At 46.7% G+C, this 20,823-nt stretch overlaps 1 protein-coding gene across 1 annotated transcript; it reads left to right on the top strand.

Annotated features, from left to right (window-relative positions):
• The first annotated feature begins 19,015 nt into the window (after positions 1-19,015).
• On the top strand, positions 19,016-19,797 carry LOC123410570. Its single transcript, XM_045103514.1, has one exon. The coding sequence runs from the start codon at positions 19,146-19,148 to the stop codon at positions 19,497-19,499; it is 354 nt and encodes a 117-aa protein (XP_044959449.1). The 5' UTR covers positions 19,016-19,145; the 3' UTR covers positions 19,500-19,797.
• Positions 19,798-20,823: the final 1,026 nt, after the last annotated feature.

Below are 20,823 nucleotides of genomic sequence, written 5' to 3'. Positions count from 1 at the left end.
GAATAAATACGTATCCGGTTTGCGACTTAGAGTCGTCCGGATCTGTGTCAAAGCTTGCATCGACATAACCTTTTACGGCGAGCTCTTCGTCACCTCCATACACGAGAAACATCTCCTTAGTCCTTTTCAGGTACTTCAGGATATTCTTGACCGCTGTCCAGTGATCCACTCCTGGATTACTCTGGAACCTACCTGCCATACTTATGGCCAGGCTAACATCCGGTCTAGTGCACAACATCGCATACATGATAGAACCTATGGCTGAAGCATAGGGGACGGAGTGCATATGCTCTCTATCTTCATCAGTTGCTGGGCACTGAGTCTTACTCAATCTCGTACCTTGTAACACTGGCAAGAACCCTTTCTTGGACTGTTCCATTTTGAACCTCTTCAAAACTTTATCAAGGTATGTGCTTTGTGAAAGTCCTATCAGGCGTTTTGATCTGTCCCTATAGATCTTAATGCCTAGAATGTAAGCAGCTTCTCCTAGGTCCTTCATAGAGAAACTTTTATTCAAGTAACCTTATATGCTCTCCAAAAGCTCTACGTTGTTTCCAATCAGTAATATGTCATCCACATATAATATTAGAAACGCCACAGAGCTCCCACTCACTTTCTTGTAAATACAAGATTCTCCAACCACTTGTATAAACCCAAATGCTTTGATCACCTCATCAAAGCGTTTGTTCCAACTCCGAGATGCTTGCACCAGTCCATAAATGGATCGCTGGAGCTTGCACACCTTGTCAGCATTTTTAGGATCGACAAAACCTTTGGGTTGCATCATATACAACTCTTCCTTAAGGAAACCGTTAAGGAACGCCGTTTTGACATCCATCTGCCAGATTTCATAATCGAAAAATGCAGCTATTGCTAACATGATTCTGACGGACTTAAGCATTGCCACGGGAGAGAAAGTCTCATCGTAGTCAATTCCTGGAACTTGTGAAAAACCCTTTGCCACAAGTCGAGCTTTATAAACGGTCACATTACCGTCAGCGTCCGTCTTCTTCTTAAAGATCCATTTGTTCTGAATAGCCTTGCGGCCCTGAGGTAGTATCTCCAAAGTCCACACTTTGTTCTCATACATGGATCCTATCTCAGATTTCATGGCTTCTAGCCATTTGTTGGAATCTGGGCCCACCATTGCTTCTTCATAATTCGCAGGTTCATTGTTGTCTAACAACATGATTGATAAGACGGGATTACCGTACCACTCTGGAGCAGCGCGTGATCTCGTCGACCTGCGTGGTTCAACAGAAACTTGAACTGGAGTTTCATGATCATCATCATTAACTTCCTCCTCAACCGGCGTCGCAATGACAGAGGTTTCCCCTTGCCCTGCGCCACCATCCAGAGGGATGAGAGGTTCGACAACCTCGTCAAGTTCTATCTTCCTCCCACTCAATTCTCTCGAGAGAAACTCCTTCTCGAGAAAAGTTCCGTTCTTAGCAACAAACACTTTGCCCTCGGATTTGAGATAGAAGGTGTACCCAACTGTCTCTTTTGGGTAACCTATGAAGACGCATTTTTCCGCTTTGGGTTCCAGCTTTTCAGTCTGAAGCTTTTTGACATAAGCATCACATCCCCAAACTTTAAGAAACGACAACTTTGGCCTTTTGCCATACCACAGTTCGTATGGTGTCGTCTCAACGGGTTTTGATGGTGCCCTATTTAAAGTGAATGCAGCTGTTTCTAATGCATATCCCCAAAATGATAACGGCAAATCAGTAAGAGACATCATAGATCGCACCATCTCTAACAAAGTACGATTACGACGTTCGGGCACACCATTACGCTGTGGTGTTCCACGCGGTGTTAACTGTGAAACAATTCCACATTGTCTTAAGTGAGCACCAAACTCGAAACTTAGATATTCACCCCCACGATCAGACCGTAGGAACTTGATCTTCTTGTTACGATGATTTTCCACTTCACTCTGAAATTGCTTGAACTTTTCAAATGTTTCAGACTTGTGTTTCATCAAGTAGACATAACCATATCTACTTAAATCGTCAGTGAAGGTGAGGATATAACGATATCCGCCGCGTGCCTCTACGCTCATTGGACCACACACATCGGTATGTATGATTTCCAAAAAGTCACTTGCACGCTCCATTGTTCCGGAGAACGGAGTCTTAGTCATCTTGCCCATGAGGCATGGTTCGCACGTGTCAAGTGAATCAAAGTCAAGTGACTCCAAAAGTCCATCAGCATGGAGTTTCTTCATGCGCTTTACACCAATATGACCCAAGCGGCAGTGCCACAAAAATATGGCGCTATCATTGTTTACTCTAACTCTTTTGGTCTCAATGTTATGTATATGCGTATCGCTATCAAGATTCAATATGAACAATCCTCTCACATTCGGTGCATGACCATAAAAGATGTTACTCATAAAAATAGAACAACCATTATTCTCAGACTTAAAAGAGTAACCGTCTCGCAATAAACAAGATCCAGATATAATGTTCATGCTTAACGCAGGCACTAAATAACAATGATTGAAGTTCATCACTAATCCCGATGGTAGTTGAAGTGACACTGTGCCGACGGCGATTGCATCAACCTTGGAACCATTTCCTACGCGCATCGTCACTTCGTCTTTCGCCAGCCCTCGTCTATTCCGCAGTTCCTGTTTCGAGTTGCAAATGTGAGCAACAGAACCGGTATCGAATACCCAGGCACTACTACGAGAGCCGGTTAAGTACACATCAATAACATGTATATCAAATATATGTGATTTTACTTTGCCCGCCTTCTTATCTGCCAGATACTTGGGGCAATTGCGCTTCCAGTGACCCATACCCTTGCAATAGAAGCACTCTGTTTCAGGCTTAGGTCCAGCCTTGGGTTTCTTCGGCGGATTGGCAACAGGCTTGCCGCTCTTCTTCAAATTGCCCTTCTTGCCTTTGCCGTTTCTCTTGAAACTAGTGGTCTTGCTCACCATCAACACTTGATGCTCTTTACGGAGTTCAGACTCTGCGACTTTCAGCATCGCAAACAACTCGCCGGGAGACTTGTTCATCCCTTGCATGTTGTAGTTCAACACAAAGCCTTTATAGCTTGGCGGAAGTGATTGAAGGATTCTGTCAGTGATAGCTTCTTGCGGGAGTTCAATCCCCAGTTCAGCTAGACGGTTTGAGTACCAAGACATTTTGAGCACATGTTCACTGACAGATGAGTTTTCCTCCATCTTGCAAGCATAGAATTTATCGGAGGTCTCATACCTCTCGATCCGGGTGTTCTTCTGAAAGATAAACTTCAACTCCTGGAACATCTCAAATGCTCCATGACGCTCAAAGCGACATTGAAGTCCCGGTTCTAAGCCATACAAGACTGCACATTGAACTATTGAGTAGTCCTCCTTACGCGCTAACCAAGCGTTCTTAACATCCTGATCAGCCGTAGCGGGTGGTTCATCTCCTAGCGCAGCATTAAGGACATAATCCTTCTTCCCAGCTTGTAAGATTAGCTTAAGATTACGAGCCCAGTCTACAAAGTTGCTTCCATCATCTTTCAACTTAGCTTTCTCTAGGAAGGTATTAAAATTCAGGATGACACTTGCGTGAGCCATGATCTACAACACAAATATATTCAAAGTGGACTTTAGACTATGTTCAAGATAATTAGAGTTCAACTTAATCAAATTATATGCTAAACTCCCACTCAAAAAGTACATCTCTCTAGTCATTTGAGTGGTTCATGATCCACTTAAACTATCCCAAGTCCGATCATCACGTGAGTTGAGTATAGTTTCAGTGGTAAGCATCCCTATGCTAATCATATCAACTATATGATTCATGATCGACCTTTCGGTCTCATGTGTTCCGAGGCCATGTCTGCACATGCTAGGCTCGTCAAGCTTAACCCGAGTGTTCCGCGTGCGCAACTGTTTTGCACCCGTTGTATGTGAACGTTGAGTCTATCACACCCGATCATCACGTGGTGTCTCGAAACGACGAACTGTAGCAACGGTGCACAGTCGGGGAGAACACAATTTCGTCTTGAAATTTTAGTGAGAGATCACCTCATAATGCTACCGTCGTTCTAAGCAAAATAAGGTTCATAAAAGGATTAACATCACATGCAATTCATAAGTGACATGATATGGCCATCATCACGTGCTTCTTGATCTCCATCACCAAAGCACCGGCACGATCTTCTTGTCACCGGCGCCACACCATGATCATCCATCAACGTGTTGCCATCGGGGTTGTCATGCTACTTATGCTATTACTACTAAAGCTACATCCTAGCAAAATAGTAAACGCATCTGCAACCACATATGTTAGTATAAAGACAACCCTATGGCTCCTGCCGGTTGCCGTACCATCGACGTGCAAGTCGATATTTCTATTACAACATGATCATCTCATACATCCAATATATCACATCACATCGTTGGCCATATCACATCACAATCATACCCTGCAAAAACAAGTTAGACGTCCTCTAATTTTGTTGTTGCATGTTTTACATGGTGACCAAGGGTATCTAGTAGGATCGCATCTTACTTACGCAAACACCACAACGGAGATATATGAGTTGCTATTTAACCTCATCCAAGGACCTCCTTGGTCAAATCCGATTCAACTAAAGTTGGAGAAACCGTCACTTGCCAGTCATCTTTGAGCAAAGGGGGTTACTCGTAACGATGAAACCAGTCTCTCGTAAGCGTACGAGTAATGTCGGTCCAAGCCGCTTCAATCCAACAATACCGTGGAATCAAGAAAAGACTAAGGAGGGCAGCAAAATGCACATCACCGCCCACAAAAACTTTTGTGTTCTACTCGAGAAGACATCTACGCATGAACCTAGCTCATGATGCCACTGTTGGGGAACGTCGCATGGGAAACAAAAATTTTCCTACGCGCACGAAGACCTATCATGGTGATGTCCATCTACGAGAGGGGATGAGTGATCTACGTACCCTTGTAGATCGTACAGCAGAAGCGTTAGAGAACGCGGTTGATGTAGTGGAACGTCCTCACGTCCCTCGATCCGCCCCGCGAACAATCCCGCGATCAGTCCCACGATCTAGTACCGAACGGACGGCACCTCCGCGTTCAGCACACGTACAGCTCGACGATGATCTCGGCCTTCTTGATCCATCAAGAGAGACGGAGAGGTAGAAGAGTTCTCCGGCAGCGTGACGGCGCTCCGGAGGTTGGTGATGATCTTGTCTCAGCAGGGCTCCGCCCGAGCTCCGCAGAAACGCGATCTAGAGGAAAAACTATGGAGGTATGTGGTCGGGCAGCAGTGAGAAAGTCGTCTCAAATCAGCCCAAATTGCTCCATATATATAGGAGGAGGGAGGGGGGCCTTGCCTTGGGGTCCAAGGACCCCCAAGGAGTCGGCCGAGCCAAGGGGGGGAGGACTCCCCCCCCCCCAAACCGAGTTGGACTTGGTTTGGTGGGAGGAGTCCCCTTCCCTTCCCACTTCCTCCCTCTTTTTTTTTCTTTTCCTTTGATTTCTTATTCTTGGCGCATAGGCCCCCTTGGGGCTGTCCCACCAGCCCACTAAGGGCTGGTGTGTCTCCCCAAAGCCTATGGGCTTCCCCGGGGTGGGTTGCCCCCCCCCCCCCCGGTGAACTCCCGGAACCCATTCGTCATTCCCGGTACATTCCCGGTAACTCCGAAAACCTTCCGGTAATCAAATGAGGTCATCCTATATATCAATCTTCGTTTCTGGACCATTCCGGAAACCCTCGTGACGTCCGTGATCTCATCCGGGACTCCGAACAACATTCAGTAACCAACCATACAACTCAAATACGCATAAAACAACGTCGAACCTTAAGTGTGCAGACCCTGCGGGTTCGAGAACTATGTAGACATGACCCGAGAGACTCCTCGGTCAATATCCAATAGTGGGACCTGGATGCCCATATTGGATCCTACATATTCTACGAAGATCTTATCGTTTGAACCTCAGTGCCAAGGATTCGTATAATCCCGTATGTCATTCCCTTTGTCCTTCGGTATGTTACTTGCCCGAGATTCGATCGTCAGTATCCGCATACCTATTTCAATCTCGTTTACCGGCAAGTCTCTTTACTCGTTCCGTAATACAAGATCCCGCAACTTACACTAAGTTACATTGCTTGCAAGGCTTGTGTGTGATGTTGTATTACCGAGTGGGCCCTGAGATACCTCTCCGTCATACGGAGTGACAAATCCCAGTCTTGATCCATACTAACTCAACTAACACCTTCGGTGATACCTGTAGAGCATCTTTATAGTCACCCAGTTACGTTGCGACGTTTGATACACACAAAGCATTCCTCCGGTGTCAGTGAGTTATATGATCTCATGGTCATAGGAATAACTACTTGACACGCAGAAAACAGTAGCAACAAAATGACACGATCAACATGCTACGTCTATTAGTTTGGGTCTAGTCCATCACGTGATTCTCCCAATGACGTGATCCAGTTATCAAGCAACAACACCTTGTTCATAATCAGAAGACACTGACTATCATCGATCAACTGGCTAGCCAACTAGAGGCATGCTAGGGACGGTGTTTTGTCTATGTATCCACACATGTAAATGAGTCTTCATTCAATACAATTATAGCATGGATAATAAACTATTATCTTGATACAGGAATTATAATAATAACTATACATTTATTATTGCCTCTAGGGCATAATTCCAACAGATCCTACCCTAGTAAGCATCGACAAGTTCTTCTGCAACATTCCTTGGGAACACTGTTTCCCCTCAGTCTCCCTGCATGCGGCATCCACGGCAACATCTGATCACTGCCCGTTAGTCCTAGTTGACACCACCGCCACCCCTCGCCCCGCTAGTTCCAAATTCAAGAATTTCTGGCTGAGCTTCCCACGTTTCCACGTCACGGTGGAAAGGGCATGGAATAGACCGGTGCAATCTAATTGTGCTTTCCATCGACTGAACACAAAGTTGATGAGGACGGCACGCGACCCGAAGACTTGGAGTAAGGGTTTGTTCAGCCAGGCAAAGCTTCAATTCCACCTGGCTACGGAAATCGTGCTAAGGCTGGACGTAGCATAGGATAGTCGACGCCTTTCAGACGCCGAATTCAACCTTCGCAAGCTTCTCAAGCTTCGGCTACTAGGGCTTGCGACGCTAGAACGAGCTCGCCGGCGCCAAGCATCACTTCTTACTTGGGTTAGACTTGGAGATGCGGGAACGAAATTCTTTCATGCCAAGGCCACGGCCCAAAAGCGTAAAAATTTCATCCACTACCTCCAAGTAGGTGCCGGGGTTGCCACTTCTCACGAGAAAAAGGAAGAGGCCATCTTCCACCACTTCGAGCAGAACTCGGGTACCAGGGACGATAGACCTCTATCTGTTGACTGGACTATTCTCGATCTGCCGTCAGTTCATAATAGAGGGCTGGACAACCCCTTCTCAGAAGAGGAAGTTTGGGAGGCGATAAAATCATCACCGGCAGAGAAAGCCCCAGGCCCGGACGGTTTCACAAGGACCTTCCTCAGGTCCTGCTGGTCAATAATCAAGGATGATATCATGTGTGTCTTCAGCAGTTTTTACACCTTATCGAGAGAGGACTTCGGCAGGCTCAACACCGCTATGGTGGTGCTCCTCCCAAAAAAAGAGGGCGCCACAAGGGTGGAGGACTTCAGACCCATTAGCCTAATCCACTCCATAGCGAAGCTCATTACCAAGGTTCTATCCCGATGACTGTCTACAGAGATTAGCACCATCATCTCCCCGGTGCAATCAGCCTTCTTGCGTTCCAAGTCTACCCAGGATAGCTTCCTTTATGTGCAAAATGTAGTGAGATCACTACACAGGAAAAAAGTACCTGCTCTGCTGCTTAAACTAGATATAGCAAGGGCCTTCGACAACGTCTCATGGGAATATCTGCTATACGTGCTGCAACAGCTAGGTTTCCCAGCACGTTGGCATGACTGGATGGCACTGCTTTTTAGCACGGCCTCATCGTCGGTCATGCTCAATGGCACGGTCGGCCGCCCTTCAGCCACCAAAGGGGACTTCGACAGGGGGACTCATTATCGCCCCTCCTCTTCATCATAGCACTAGACACACTTCACCGCCTGCTTGAAAAAGCAACGGAGATGCACCTGCTAGCCCCGCTGTCGGGGAGGGACATCTCCCTCCGGGTTAGCCTATACGCCGACGACGCGGTCATCTTCCCAAACCCAACCAAAACAGAGATAGACGCCCTGATGGAGATCCTACAAGATTTTGGACATGCGTCTGGACTTCACATCAATCCGGCTAAGTCTACCGCCTCAGCCATCCATTGTGAGGGGATCAACCTCCATGAGATCCTAGCAAACTTCGGTGGTGACGTCAAGGGCTTCCCACTGAAGTACCTAGGACTGCCGATCACCCTGTCCAGACTTCATCTAGTTGACATCCAGTTCATTTTGGATAGAATTAGGGCCAGGCTGGCAGGATGGAAAGGTAGGCTCCTGAGTATCGCCGGCAGGCGCGTCTTGGTTCGCAGCGTCCTGACAGCTTTACCAACTTTCGCGCTATCGGTACTTAGGACGCCTAAGAAGTTCCTCGACGAGGTAGACAAGGCTAGGCGACGTTTCCTTTGGGCACAGGACGAGGAACCTAGCGGAGGAAAATGCAAAGTCAATTGGCCGACAGTTTGCTCCCCTGTGGATAACGGAGGACTGGGAATCCGAGATTTGAATCGCTTCAGTAGATCACTTAGGCTGCGTTGGTTATGGCTCTCCTAGACAAGCCATGATAGACCATGGCATGGCATGGCTCTACCGTGTGACGAGGCCGACAGGGTACTTTTTAATGCCTCCACGACTGTCACCCTCGGCAATGGCGCAACGACATCCTTTTGGCACTGCTCATGGACGGGCTCTGGAAACCTAAAGACGTCCTTCCCAAACCTCTTTAGGCACTCGAGGAGAAAGAATAGATCAGTACGAGAGGCTCACGCAAACAACACTTGGATAGTTGACCTAGCCCATGGAGACACAATGCAGCTTTGGGAGGAGGCAATTAGGCTACATATATGGATCCAAGATATGGACCTCCACTTACAAGAGGGGATTAGAGACACAATCAAGTGGAAACTTGAAGCATCAAGGGTGTATTCAGCAAGCTCTGCATACAAGGCTCAGTTCCAGGGATTCCTAAAATCCGATTACAAAAGAATGATATGGACAACATGGGCACCTACACGCTTAAAGATTTTCACCTGGCTGTTGTTCAAGAAGAGACTATGGTGCAACGATCGTCTACAACGCAGGGGCTGGCCAAATGGCTACTTCTGCCAATTATGTCATCGGAATCTGGAATCATCGAAGCACCTGTTCTGGCAATGCCCGTTGTCCCTCGAAGTATGTACACACGCGGCATCGCGCCTCGGATGTGCGTCACTGCACCTAGGCGCATGGGACGAAAAAGGAAAATCATCGGATATTGTAGCTACGATGATCAACAAAGCTTTACCAAAGCACAGAAAAGCCATCAAGACAATGATCATCTTGATCTTGTCTGAAATTTGAAAGGAGAGAAACGACTGCACTTTCAGGAACAAGCACGTGGATCGACAAAACATGAAGAATGCAATCAAAAGTGTTGGAATTATGCCCTAGAGGCAATAATAAATGTATAGTTATTATTATAATTCCTGTATCAAGATAATAGTTTATTATCCATGCTATAATTGTATTGAATGAAGACTCATTTACATGTGTGGATACATAGACAAAACACCGTCCCTAGCATGCCTCTAGTTCGCTAGCCAGTTGATCAATGATAGTCAGTGTCTTCTCATTATGAACAAGGTATTGTTGCTCGATAACTGGATCACGTCATTAGGTGAATCACGTGATGGACTAGACCCAAACTAATAGACGTAGCATGTTGATCGTGTCATTTTGTTGCTGCTGTTTTCTGCGTGTCAAGTATTTATTCCTATGACCATGAGATCATATAACTCGCTGACACCGGAGGAATGCTTTGTGTGTATCAAACGTCGCAACGTAACTGGGTGACTATAAAGATGCTCTACAGGTATCTCCGAAGGTGTTAGTTGAGTTAGTATGGATCAAGACTGGGATTTGTCACTCCGTGTGACGGAAAGGTATCTCGGGGCCCACTCGGTAATACAACATCACACACAAGCCTTGCAAGCAATGTAACTTAGTGTAAGTTGCGGGATCTTGTATTACGGAACGAGTAAAGAGACTTGCCGGTAAACGAGATTGAAATAGGTATACGGATACTGACGATCGAATCTCGGGCAAGTAACATACCGAAGGACAAAGGGAATGACATACGGGATTATACGAATCCTTGGCACTGAGGTTCAAATGATAAGATCTTCGTAGAATATGTAGGATCCAATATGGGCATCCAGGTCCCGCTAGTGGATATTGACCGAGGAGTCTCTCGGGTCATGTCTACATAGTTCTCGAACCCGCAGGGTCTGCACACTTAAGGTTCGACGTTGTTTTATGCGTATTTGAGTTATATGGTTGGTTACCGAATGTTGTTCGGAGTCCCGGATGAGATCACGAACGTCACGAGGGTTTCCGGAATGGTCCGAAAATGAAGATTGATATATAGGATGACCTCATTTGATTACCGGAAGGTTTTCGGAGTTACCGGGAATGTACCGGGAATGACGAATGGGTTCCGGGAGTTCACCGGAGGGGGGAAACCCACTCCGGGGAAGCCCATAGGCTTTTGGGGGACACACCAGCCCTTAGTGGGCTGGTGGGACTGCCCCAAGGAGGCCTATGCGCCAAGATAAGAAAATCAAAGGAAAAGAAAAAAAAGAGAGGGAAGAAGTGGGAAGGGAGGGGGACTCCTCCCACCAAACCAAGTCCAACTCGGTTTGCGGGGGGAGTCCTCCCCCCCTTGGCTCGGCCGACCCCTTGGGAGTCCCTTGGACCCCAAGGCAAGGTCCCCCTCCCTCCTCCTATATATATGGGGCTTTTAGGGAAGATTTGAGACGACTTTCTCACGGCTGCCCGACCACATACCTCCATAGTTTTTCCTCTAGATCGTGTTTCTGCGGAGCTCGGGCGGAGCCCTACTGAGACAAGATCATCACCAACCTCCAGAGCGCCGTTACGCTGGCGGAGAACTCTTCTACCTCTCCATCTCTCTTGCTTGATCAAGAAGGCCGAGATCATCGTCGAGCTGTACGTGTGCTGAACGCGGAGGTGCCGTCCGTTCGGTACTAGATCGTGGGACTGATCGCGGGATTGTTCGCGGGGCGGATCGAGGGACGTGAGGACGTTCCACTACATCAACCGCGTTCTCTAACGCTTTTGCTGTACGATCTACAAGGGTACGTAGATCACTCATCCCCTCTCGTAGATGGTCATCACCATGATAGGTCTTCGTGCGCGTAGGAAAATTTTTGTTTCCCATGCGACGTTCCACAACAGTGGCATCATGAGCTAGGTTCATGCATAGATGTCTTCTCGAGTAGAACACAAAAGGTTTTGTGGGCGGTGATGTGCGTTTTGCTGCCCTCCTTAGTCTTTTCTTGATTCCGCGGTATTGTTGGATTGAAGCGGCTTGGACCGACATTACTCGTACGCTTACGAGAGACTGGTTTCATCGTTACGAGTAACCCCCTTTGCTCAAAGATGACTGGCATGTGACGGTTTCTCCAACTTTAGTTGAATCGGATTTGACCAAGGAGGTCCTTGGATGAGGTTAAATAGCAACTCATATATCTCCGTTGTGGTGTTTGCGTAAGTAAGATGCGATCCTACTAGATACCCTTGGTCACCACGTAAAACTTGCAACAACAAAATTAGAGGACGTCTAACTTGTTTTTGCAGGGTATGATTGTGATGTGATATGGCCAATGATGTGATGTGATATATTGGATGTATGAGATGATCATGTTGTAATAGAAATATCGACTTGCACGCCGATGGTACGGCAACCGGCAGGAGCCATAGGGTTGTCTTTATACTAACATATTTGTGCTTGCAGATGCGTTTACTATTTTGCTAGGATGTAGCTTTAGTAGTAATAGCATAAGTAGCACGACAACCCCGATGGCAACACGTTGATGGATGATCATGGTGTGGCGCCGGTGACAAGAAGATCGTGCCGGTGCTTTGGTGATGGAGATCAAGAAGCACGTGATGATGGCCATATCATGTCACTTATGAATTGCATGTGATGTTAATCCTTTTATGCACCTTATTTTGCTTAGAACGACGGTAGCATTATGAGGTGATCTCTCACTAAAATTCCAAGACGAAATTGTGTTCTCCCCGACTGTGCACCGTTGCTACAGTTCGTCGTTTCGAGACACCACGTGATGATCGGGTGTGATAGACTCAACGTTCACATACAACGGGTGCAAAACAGTTGCGCACGCGGAACACTCGGGTTAAGCTTGACGAGCCTAGCATGTGCAGACATGGCCTCGGAACACATGAGACCGAAAGGTCGATCATGAATCATATAGTTGATATGATTAGCATAGGGATGCTTACCACTGAAAGTACTCTCGACTCACGTGATGATCGGACTTGGGATAGTGTAAGTGGATCATGAACCACTCAAATGACTAGAGAGATGTATTTTTTGAGTGGGAGTTTGGCATATAATTTGATTAAGTTGAACTCTAATTATCTTGAACATAGTCTAAGTCCACTTTGAATATATTTGTGTTGTAGATCATGGCTCACGCAAGTGTCATCCTGAATTTTAATACGTTCCTAGAGAAAGCTAAGTTGAAAGATGATGGAAGCAACTTTGTAGACTGGGCTCGTAATCTTAAGCTAATCTTACAAGCTGGAAAGAAGGATTATGTCCTTAAGGCTGCGCTAGGAGATGAACCACCCGCTACGGCTGATCAGGATGTTAAGAACGCTTGGTTAGCACGTAAGGAGGACTACTCAATAGTTCAATGTGCAGTCTTGTATGGCTTAGAGCCGGGACTTCAACGTTGCTTTGAGCGTCATGGAGCATTTGAGATGTTCCAGGAGTTGAAGTTTATCTTTCAGAAGAACGCCCGGATTGAGAGGTATGAGACCTCCGATAAATTCTATGCTTGCAAGATGGAGGAAAACTCGTCTGTCAGTGAACATGTGCTCAAAATGTCTGGGTACTCAAACCGTCTAGCTGAACTGGGGATTGAACTCCCGCAAGAAGCTATCACTGAAAGAATCCTCCAATCACTGCCGCCAAGCTATAAAGGCTTTGTGTTGAACTACAACATGCAAGGGATGAACAAGTCTCCCGGCGAGTTGTTTGTGATGCTGAAAGTCGCAGAGTCTGAACTCCGTAAAGAGCATCAAGTGTTGATGGTGAGCAAGACCACTAGTTTCAAGAGAAACGGCAAAGGCAAGAAGGGCAATTCGAAGAAGAGCGGCAAGCCTGTTGCCAATCCGCCGAAGAAACCCAAGGCTGGACCTAAGCCTGAAACAGAGTGCTTCTATTGCAAGGGTATGGGTCACTGGAAGCGCAATTGCCCCAAGTATCTGGTAGATAAGAAGGCGGGCAAAGAAAAATCAGGTATATTTGATATACATGTTATTGATGTGTACTTAACCGGCTCTCGTAGTAGTGCCTGGGTATTCGATACCGGTTCTGTTGCTCACATTTGCAACTCGAAGCAGGAACTGCGGAATAGACGAAGGCTGGCGAAAGACGAAGTGACGATGCGCGTAGGAAACGGTTCCAAGGTTGATGCAATCGCCGTCGGCACCGTGTCACTTCAACTACCATCGGGATTAGTGATGAACTTAAATCATTGTTATTTAGTGCCTGCATTGAGCATGAACATTATATCTGGATCTTGTTTATTGCGAGACGGTTACTCTTTTAAGTCTGAGAATAATGGTTGTTCTATTTCTATGAGTAACATCTTTTATGGTCATGCACCGAATGTGAGAGGATTGTTCATATTGAATCTCGATAGCGATACGCATATACATAACATTGAGACCAAAAGAGTTAGAGTAAACAATGATAGCGCCATGTTTTTGTGGCACTGCCGCTTGGGTCATATTGGTGTAAAGCGCATGAAGAAACTCCATGCTGATGGACTTTTGGAGTCACTTGACTTTGATTCACTTGACACGTGCGAACCATGCCTCATGGGCAAGATGACTAAAACTCCGTTCTCCGGAACAATGGAGCGTGCAAGTGACTTGTTGGAAATCATACATACCGATGTGTGTGGTCCGATGAGCGTGGAGGCACGCGGCGGATATCGTTATTTTCTCACCTTCACTGACAATTTAAGTAGATATGGTTATGTCTACTTGATGAAGCACAAGTCTGAAACATTTGAAAAGTTCAAGCAATTTCAGAGTGAAGTAGAAAATCATCGTAACAAGAAGATCAAGTTCCTACGGTCTGATCGTGGGGGTGAATATCTGAGTTTCGAGTTTGGTACTCACTTAAGACAATGTGGAATTGTTTCGCAGTTAACACCGCCTGGAACACCACAGCGTAATGGTGTGTCCGAACGTCGTAATCGTACTTTGTTAGAGATGGTGCGATCTATGATGTCTCTTACTGATTTGCCGTTATCATTTTGGGGTTATGCATTAGAAACAGTTGCATTCACTTTAAATAGGGCACCATCAAAATCCGTTGAGACGACACCATACGAACTGTGGTATGGCAAAAGACCAAAGTTGTCGTTTCTTAAGGTTTGGGGATGTGATGCTTATGTCAAAAAGCTTCAGCCTGAAAAGCTGGAACCCAAAGCGGAAAAGTGCGTCTTCATAGGTTACCCAAAGGAGACAGTTGGGTACACCTTCTATCTCAAATCCGAAGGCAAAGTGTTTGTTGCTAAAAACGGAACTTTTCTCGAGAAGGAGTTTCTCTCGAGAGAATTGAGTGGGAGGAAGATAGAACTTGACGAGGTTGTCGAACCTCTCATCCCTCTGGATGGTGGCGCAGGGCAAGGGGAAACCTCTGTCGTTGCAACGCCGGTTGAGGAGGAAGTTAATGATGATGATCATGAAACTCCAGTTCAAGTTTCTGTTGAACCACGCAGGTCGACGAGATCACGCGCTGCTCCAGAGTGGTACGGTAATCCCGTCTTGTCAATCATGTTGTTAGACAATAATGAACCTGCAAATTATGAAGAAGCGATGGTGGGCCCAGATTCCAACAAATGGCTAGAAGCCATGAAATCCGAGATAGGATCCATGTATGAGAACAAAGTGTGGACTTTGGAGATACTACCTGAAGGCCGCAAGGCTATTCAGAACAAATGGATCTTTAAGAAGAAGACGGACGCTGACGGTAATGTGACCGTTTATAAAGCTCGACTTGTGGCAAAGGGTTTTTCACAAGTTCCAGGAGTTGACTACGATGAGACCTTCTCACCCGTAGCGATGCTTAAGTCCGTCAGAATCATGTTAGTAATAGCTGCATTTTTCGATTATGAAATCTGGCAGATGGATGTCAAAACGGCGTTCCTTAACGGTTTCCTTAAGGAAGAGTTGTATATGATGCAACCCGAAGGTTTTGTCGATCCTAAAAATGCTGACAAGGTGTGCAAGCTCCAGCGATCCATTTATGGACTGGTGCAAGCATCTCGGAGTTGGAACAAGCGCTTTGATGAGGTGATCAAAGCATTTGGGTTTATACAAGTGGTTGGAGAATCTTGTATTTACAAGAAAGTGAGTGGGAGCTCTGTGGCGTTTCTAATATTATATGTGGATGACATATTACTGATTGGAAACAACGTAGAGCTTTTGGAGAGCATAAAAGGTTACTTGAATAAAAGTTTCTCTATGAAGGACCTAGGAGAAGCTGCTTACATTCTAGGCATTAAGATCTATAGGGATAGATCAAAACGCCTGATAGGACTTTCACAAAGCACATACCTTGATAAAGTTTTGAAGAGGTTCAAAATGGAACAGTCCAAGAAAGGGTTCTTGCCGGTGTTACAAGGTACGAGATTGAGTAAGACTCAGTGCCCAGCAACTGATGAAGATAGAGAGCATATGCACTCCGTCCCCTATGCTTCAGCCATAGGTTCTATCATGTATGCGATGCTGTGCACTAGACCGGATGTTAGCCTGGCCATAAGTATGGCAGGTAGGTTCCAGAGTAATCCAGGAGTGGATCACTGGACGGCGGTCAAGAATATCCTGAAGTACCTGAAAAGGACTAAGGAGATGTTTCTCGTGTATGGAGGTGACGAAGAGCTCGCCGTAAAAGGTTACGTCGATGCAAGCTTTGACACAGATCCGGACGACTCTAAGTCGCAAACCGGATACGTATTTATTCTTAATGGGGGTGCAGTAAGCTGGTGCAGTTCCAAGCAAAGCGTCGTAGCAGATTCTACATGTGAAGCGGAGTACATGGCTGCCTCGGAGGCGGCTAAGGAGGGTGTCTGGATGAAGGAGTTCATGACGGATCTTGGAGTGGTGCCAAGTGCACTGGATCCAATAACCTTGTTCTGTGACAACACTGGTGCCATTGCCTTAGCAAAGGAACCAAGGTTTCACAAGAAGACCAGACACATCAAACGACGCTTCAACCTCATCTGCGACTACGTCGAGGAGGAGGACGTAAATATATGCAAAGTGCACACGGATCTGAATGTAGCAGACCCGCTGACTAAACCTCTTCCACGGCCAAAACATGATCGACACCAGAACTGTATGGGTGTTAGATTTATTACAATGTAATTCACATGGTGATGTGAGGGCTAGATTATTGACTCTAGTGCAAGTGGGAGACTGTTGGAATTATGCCCTAGAGGCAATAATAAATGTATAGTTATTATTATAATTCCTGTATCAAGATAATAGTTTATTATCCATGCTATAATTGTATTGAATGAAGACTCATTTACATGTGTGGATACATAGACAAAACACCGTCCCTAGCATGCCTCTAGTTGGCTAGCCAGTTGATCGATGATAGTCAGTGTCTTCTGATTATGAACAAGGTGTTGTTGCTCGATAACTGGATCACGTCATTAGAGAATCACGTGATGGACTAGACCCAAACTAATAGACGTAGCATGTTGATCGTGTCATTTTGTTGCTGCTGTTTTCTGCGTGTCAAGTATTTATTCCTATGACCATGAGATCATATAACTCACTGACACCGGAGGAATGCTTTGTGTGTATCAAACGTCGCAACGTAACTGGGTGACTATAAAGATGCTCTACAGGTATCTCCGAAGGTGTTAGTTGAGTTAGTATGGATCAAGACTGGGATTTGTCACTCCGTGTGACGGAAAGGTATCTCGGGGCCCACTCGGTAATACAACATCACACACAAGCCTTGCAAGCAATGTAACTTAGTGTAAGTTGCGGGATCTTGTATTACGGAACGAGTAAAGAGACTTGCCGGTAAACGAGATTGAAATAGGTATACGGATACTGACGATCGAATCTCGGGCAAGTAACATACCGAAGGACAAAGGGAATGACATACGGGATTATACGAATCCTTGGCACTGAGGTTCAAACGATAAGATCTTCGTAGAATATGTAGGATCCAATATGGGCATCCAGGTCCCGCTATTGGATATTGACCGAGGAGTCTCTCGGGTCATGTCTACATAGTTCTCGAACCCGCAGGGTCTGCACACTTAAGGTTCGACGTTGTTTTATGCGTATTTGAGTTATATGGTTGGTTACCGAATGTTGTTCGGAGTCCCGGATGAGATCACGGACGTCACGAGGGTTTCCGGAATGGTCCGGAAACGAAGATTGATATATAGGATGACCTCATTTGATTACCGGAAGGTTTTCGGAGTTACCGGGAATGACGAATGGGTTCCAGGAGTTCACCGGAGGGGGGCAACCCACTCCGGGGAAGCCCATAGGCTTTTGGGGGACACACCAGCCCTTAGTGGGCTGGTGGGACAGCCCCAAGGAGGCCTATGCGCCAAGATAAGAAAATCAAAGGAAAAGAAAAAAAAAAGAGGGAAGAAGTGGGAAGGGAGGGGGACTCCTCCCACCAAACCAAGTCCAACTCGGTTTGGGGGGGAGTCCTCCCCCCCTTGGCTCGGCCGACCCCTTGGGAGTCCCTTGGACCCCAAGGCAAGGTCCCCCTCCCTCCTCCTATATATATGGGGCTTTTAGGGCAGATTTGAGACGACTTTCTCACGGCTGCCCGACCACATACCTCCATAGTTTTTCCTCTAGATCGTGTTTCTGCGGAGCTCGGGCGGAGCCCTGCTGAGACAAGATCATCACCAACCTCCGGAGCGCCGTCACGCTGCCGGAGAACTCTTCTACCTCTCCGTCTCTCTTGCTGGATCAAGAAGGCCGAGATCATCGTCGAGCTGTACGTGTGCTGAACGCGGAGGTGCCGTCCGTTCGGTACTAGATCGTGGGACTGATCGCGGGATTGTTCGCGGGGCGGATCGAGGGACGTGAGGACGTTCCACTACATCAACCGCGTTCTCTAACGCTTCTGCTGTACGATCTACAAGGGTACGTAGATCACTCATCCCCTCTCGTAGATGGTCATCACCATGATAGGTCTTTGTGCGCGTAGGAAATTTTTTGTTTCCCATGCGACGTTCCCCAACAAAAAGAACCATAGACTTTTGGAGACAGGCAGGAGCAACACTCTTGGAGCCCCCTTTCTGGGATCCACCGTGAAATGCCGCCCTGTAATCTTCCCCCTTTTTTGTTTTCTTTCTCTTTCATCCTTGATCCTTAGGATCACGCTCACACTTTGTTTTCCCCACATTGCTACCTCCTTTTGATCAATATATGCCAGCCATGAGCTGGTCTTTCAAAAAAAAGACTTGTAACCATACATGTACAACACAGTACGCGGTGCCACCATCAGGCAGCAATAGCGTGATGAGGACCATGTATGCATGCATATACAGGCGTAAACAGTGGAGGGATGCCCCGGTCGCCGGGGCACGGAGAGGGAGACCGTCCACCCCACCACCGCCACACGAACTCGTGCGCGACATTCCCTCCATTTCAAGCTACGATCGCCCTCCGATTCGACAGAGCAGTACGCATTCAAAATTCTGCCGCACGGGCTATAAAACCGCCAGCCCACTCGTCCATTGGCAAGCCACGCACGCTCTGTTCCGTCCATAGCTCAGTCAGGCTCAAGCCGTGCGTGTGGCTTGCAGGAGCTCACTGTGGCTGAGAACTTCGTGCGTGCAGAGAGGGACCGAGGAGTGAGGAGGGAGGGAGGGTCGACGATGGCGAGCAGTATGCAGAGAGCGTCGTTCCTGCTCCAGGTCGTCCGGAGCTCGTCCCGCTCCCGCAAGAGGGACGGCGTCTTCTCCGAGGCCGCGCCCTGGCAGCACCCTATCTCCGGCTCCGGCAGGGCGCCCCCGCCGCGGCCGCCAGCGAGGCTGGACACCATCGTCGAGGAAGAGTACAACGCCTCCATGATGACGCACGACCCCGGCTTCCAGGGCGGCGTCTCTTGTTATTCATCGTCGTCAACGTCGGCTTCAGCGCCGTCGTCCTCGTCCATGGCCGCGGCCGGGGTCCACAGAACCAACCGTGTCTCCGCTCCGGCCACCGGCGCGCAGCAGACCCGTTGTTAATCGATCGACGTCGTCGGTTTTTAAGGCGAGCGTGGACGGTAAATTTTTTGCGAAATTAACCTCGTGTATAAGTTGCGAGGGCCATAATAATCAACCCGAGATTAGCTACGTACGTGATGCTTTATGTATCATGTATACTTGACGAATTAAGCATTCTATATGCATGTTTCCCGCGTTTAGACGCGTGGATGTAAAACGTATTTATGTTGAGGAGGACAACGACGATCTATATGTGATGCTTTATATGTATCATGCATGTATAATGAACAAAGAGGGATGAGGTCCATTTTCCCTTCTATGCAACTATTTATCTGCATCTGCATGTAAACAAAGTGGCATGAGCAAGACACAAGCTTAATTATGTATATGTACTCACTCCAACAGCTACTGAGAGATTAGAGCATCTACAACCGGACTCCTTAAAACCGCCTCAAACGTCTCGGCAGCTCGCCCGATCATTGACGGGTCATAAAAAATCGGCCCAGCCGGATCCCTCATACACATCTCAAACGTCCGGAATGATCGACACTCCTCATATACATCTTAAATATAAGGGCTCACAGACGCGTCTGGGCAAGGTCAGTCCGCCACGTACGACGTGACCCCACCCAGGACCATATATATTTTCTTTATTCATTCTTTTCTCCTTCTCTTTTCTTCTCCATCAATTACGTGTAAGTGACCGGACATCTGATGAAAAATATGAGAGTTGCGGTTGCGTGGACGAAAAAATAGGGGTTCAAAACGGACACGGACGGTCGTTGACGAGTCGTGTCCGCGAGCGTTTGAGGGACCGGATTTGCATGTTCTGCCTGTAGATGCTCTTAGCTGCATATATACGTGCAGCTGAGCTTGCTTTCGCTCACTTAATTTAACTAGATGGTGTTCCACACGTTGTTGCGGGAAACATGATAAACAGATGTATAAATACGTGTTGTAAAACAAAAACTATTGCTAAAAAAATATTAGGATTACTCTTGTTTTGTATTTTAAAAACAATAACTTATAAGAAGCATTTGACAAAAGATGCGTAAAAAAAGTGTAACATGATCTACATGTATTTGCTCTAAAGTATATACCGCTTCTGCTCATAACAAAAATTATTGAGACAATGTGTAGATTAGTGCACACATTGTAACTTATGATCACATGCATGATTTGATGATGTGGCATGATTACATGAGAAAAAATAAATACTTTTGACTAAATGTATGACTTGATGATGTGGCATGGTTGCATGAAAAGGAAAAATAGATAGTGGATTTCAACTATTTAAAAATAGAAGATTAGTTTCTTATCTTCCAAAGTTCCGAACGAAAAAACA

The sequence above is a fragment of the Hordeum vulgare genome, chromosome 7H, assembly GCF_904849725.1.
Source record: "Hordeum vulgare subsp. vulgare chromosome 7H, MorexV3_pseudomolecules_assembly, whole genome shotgun sequence".
NCBI lineage: Eukaryota > Viridiplantae > Streptophyta > Magnoliopsida > Poales > Poaceae > Hordeum > Hordeum vulgare.
This window is presented reverse-complemented; position numbering and strand designations above follow the sequence as displayed.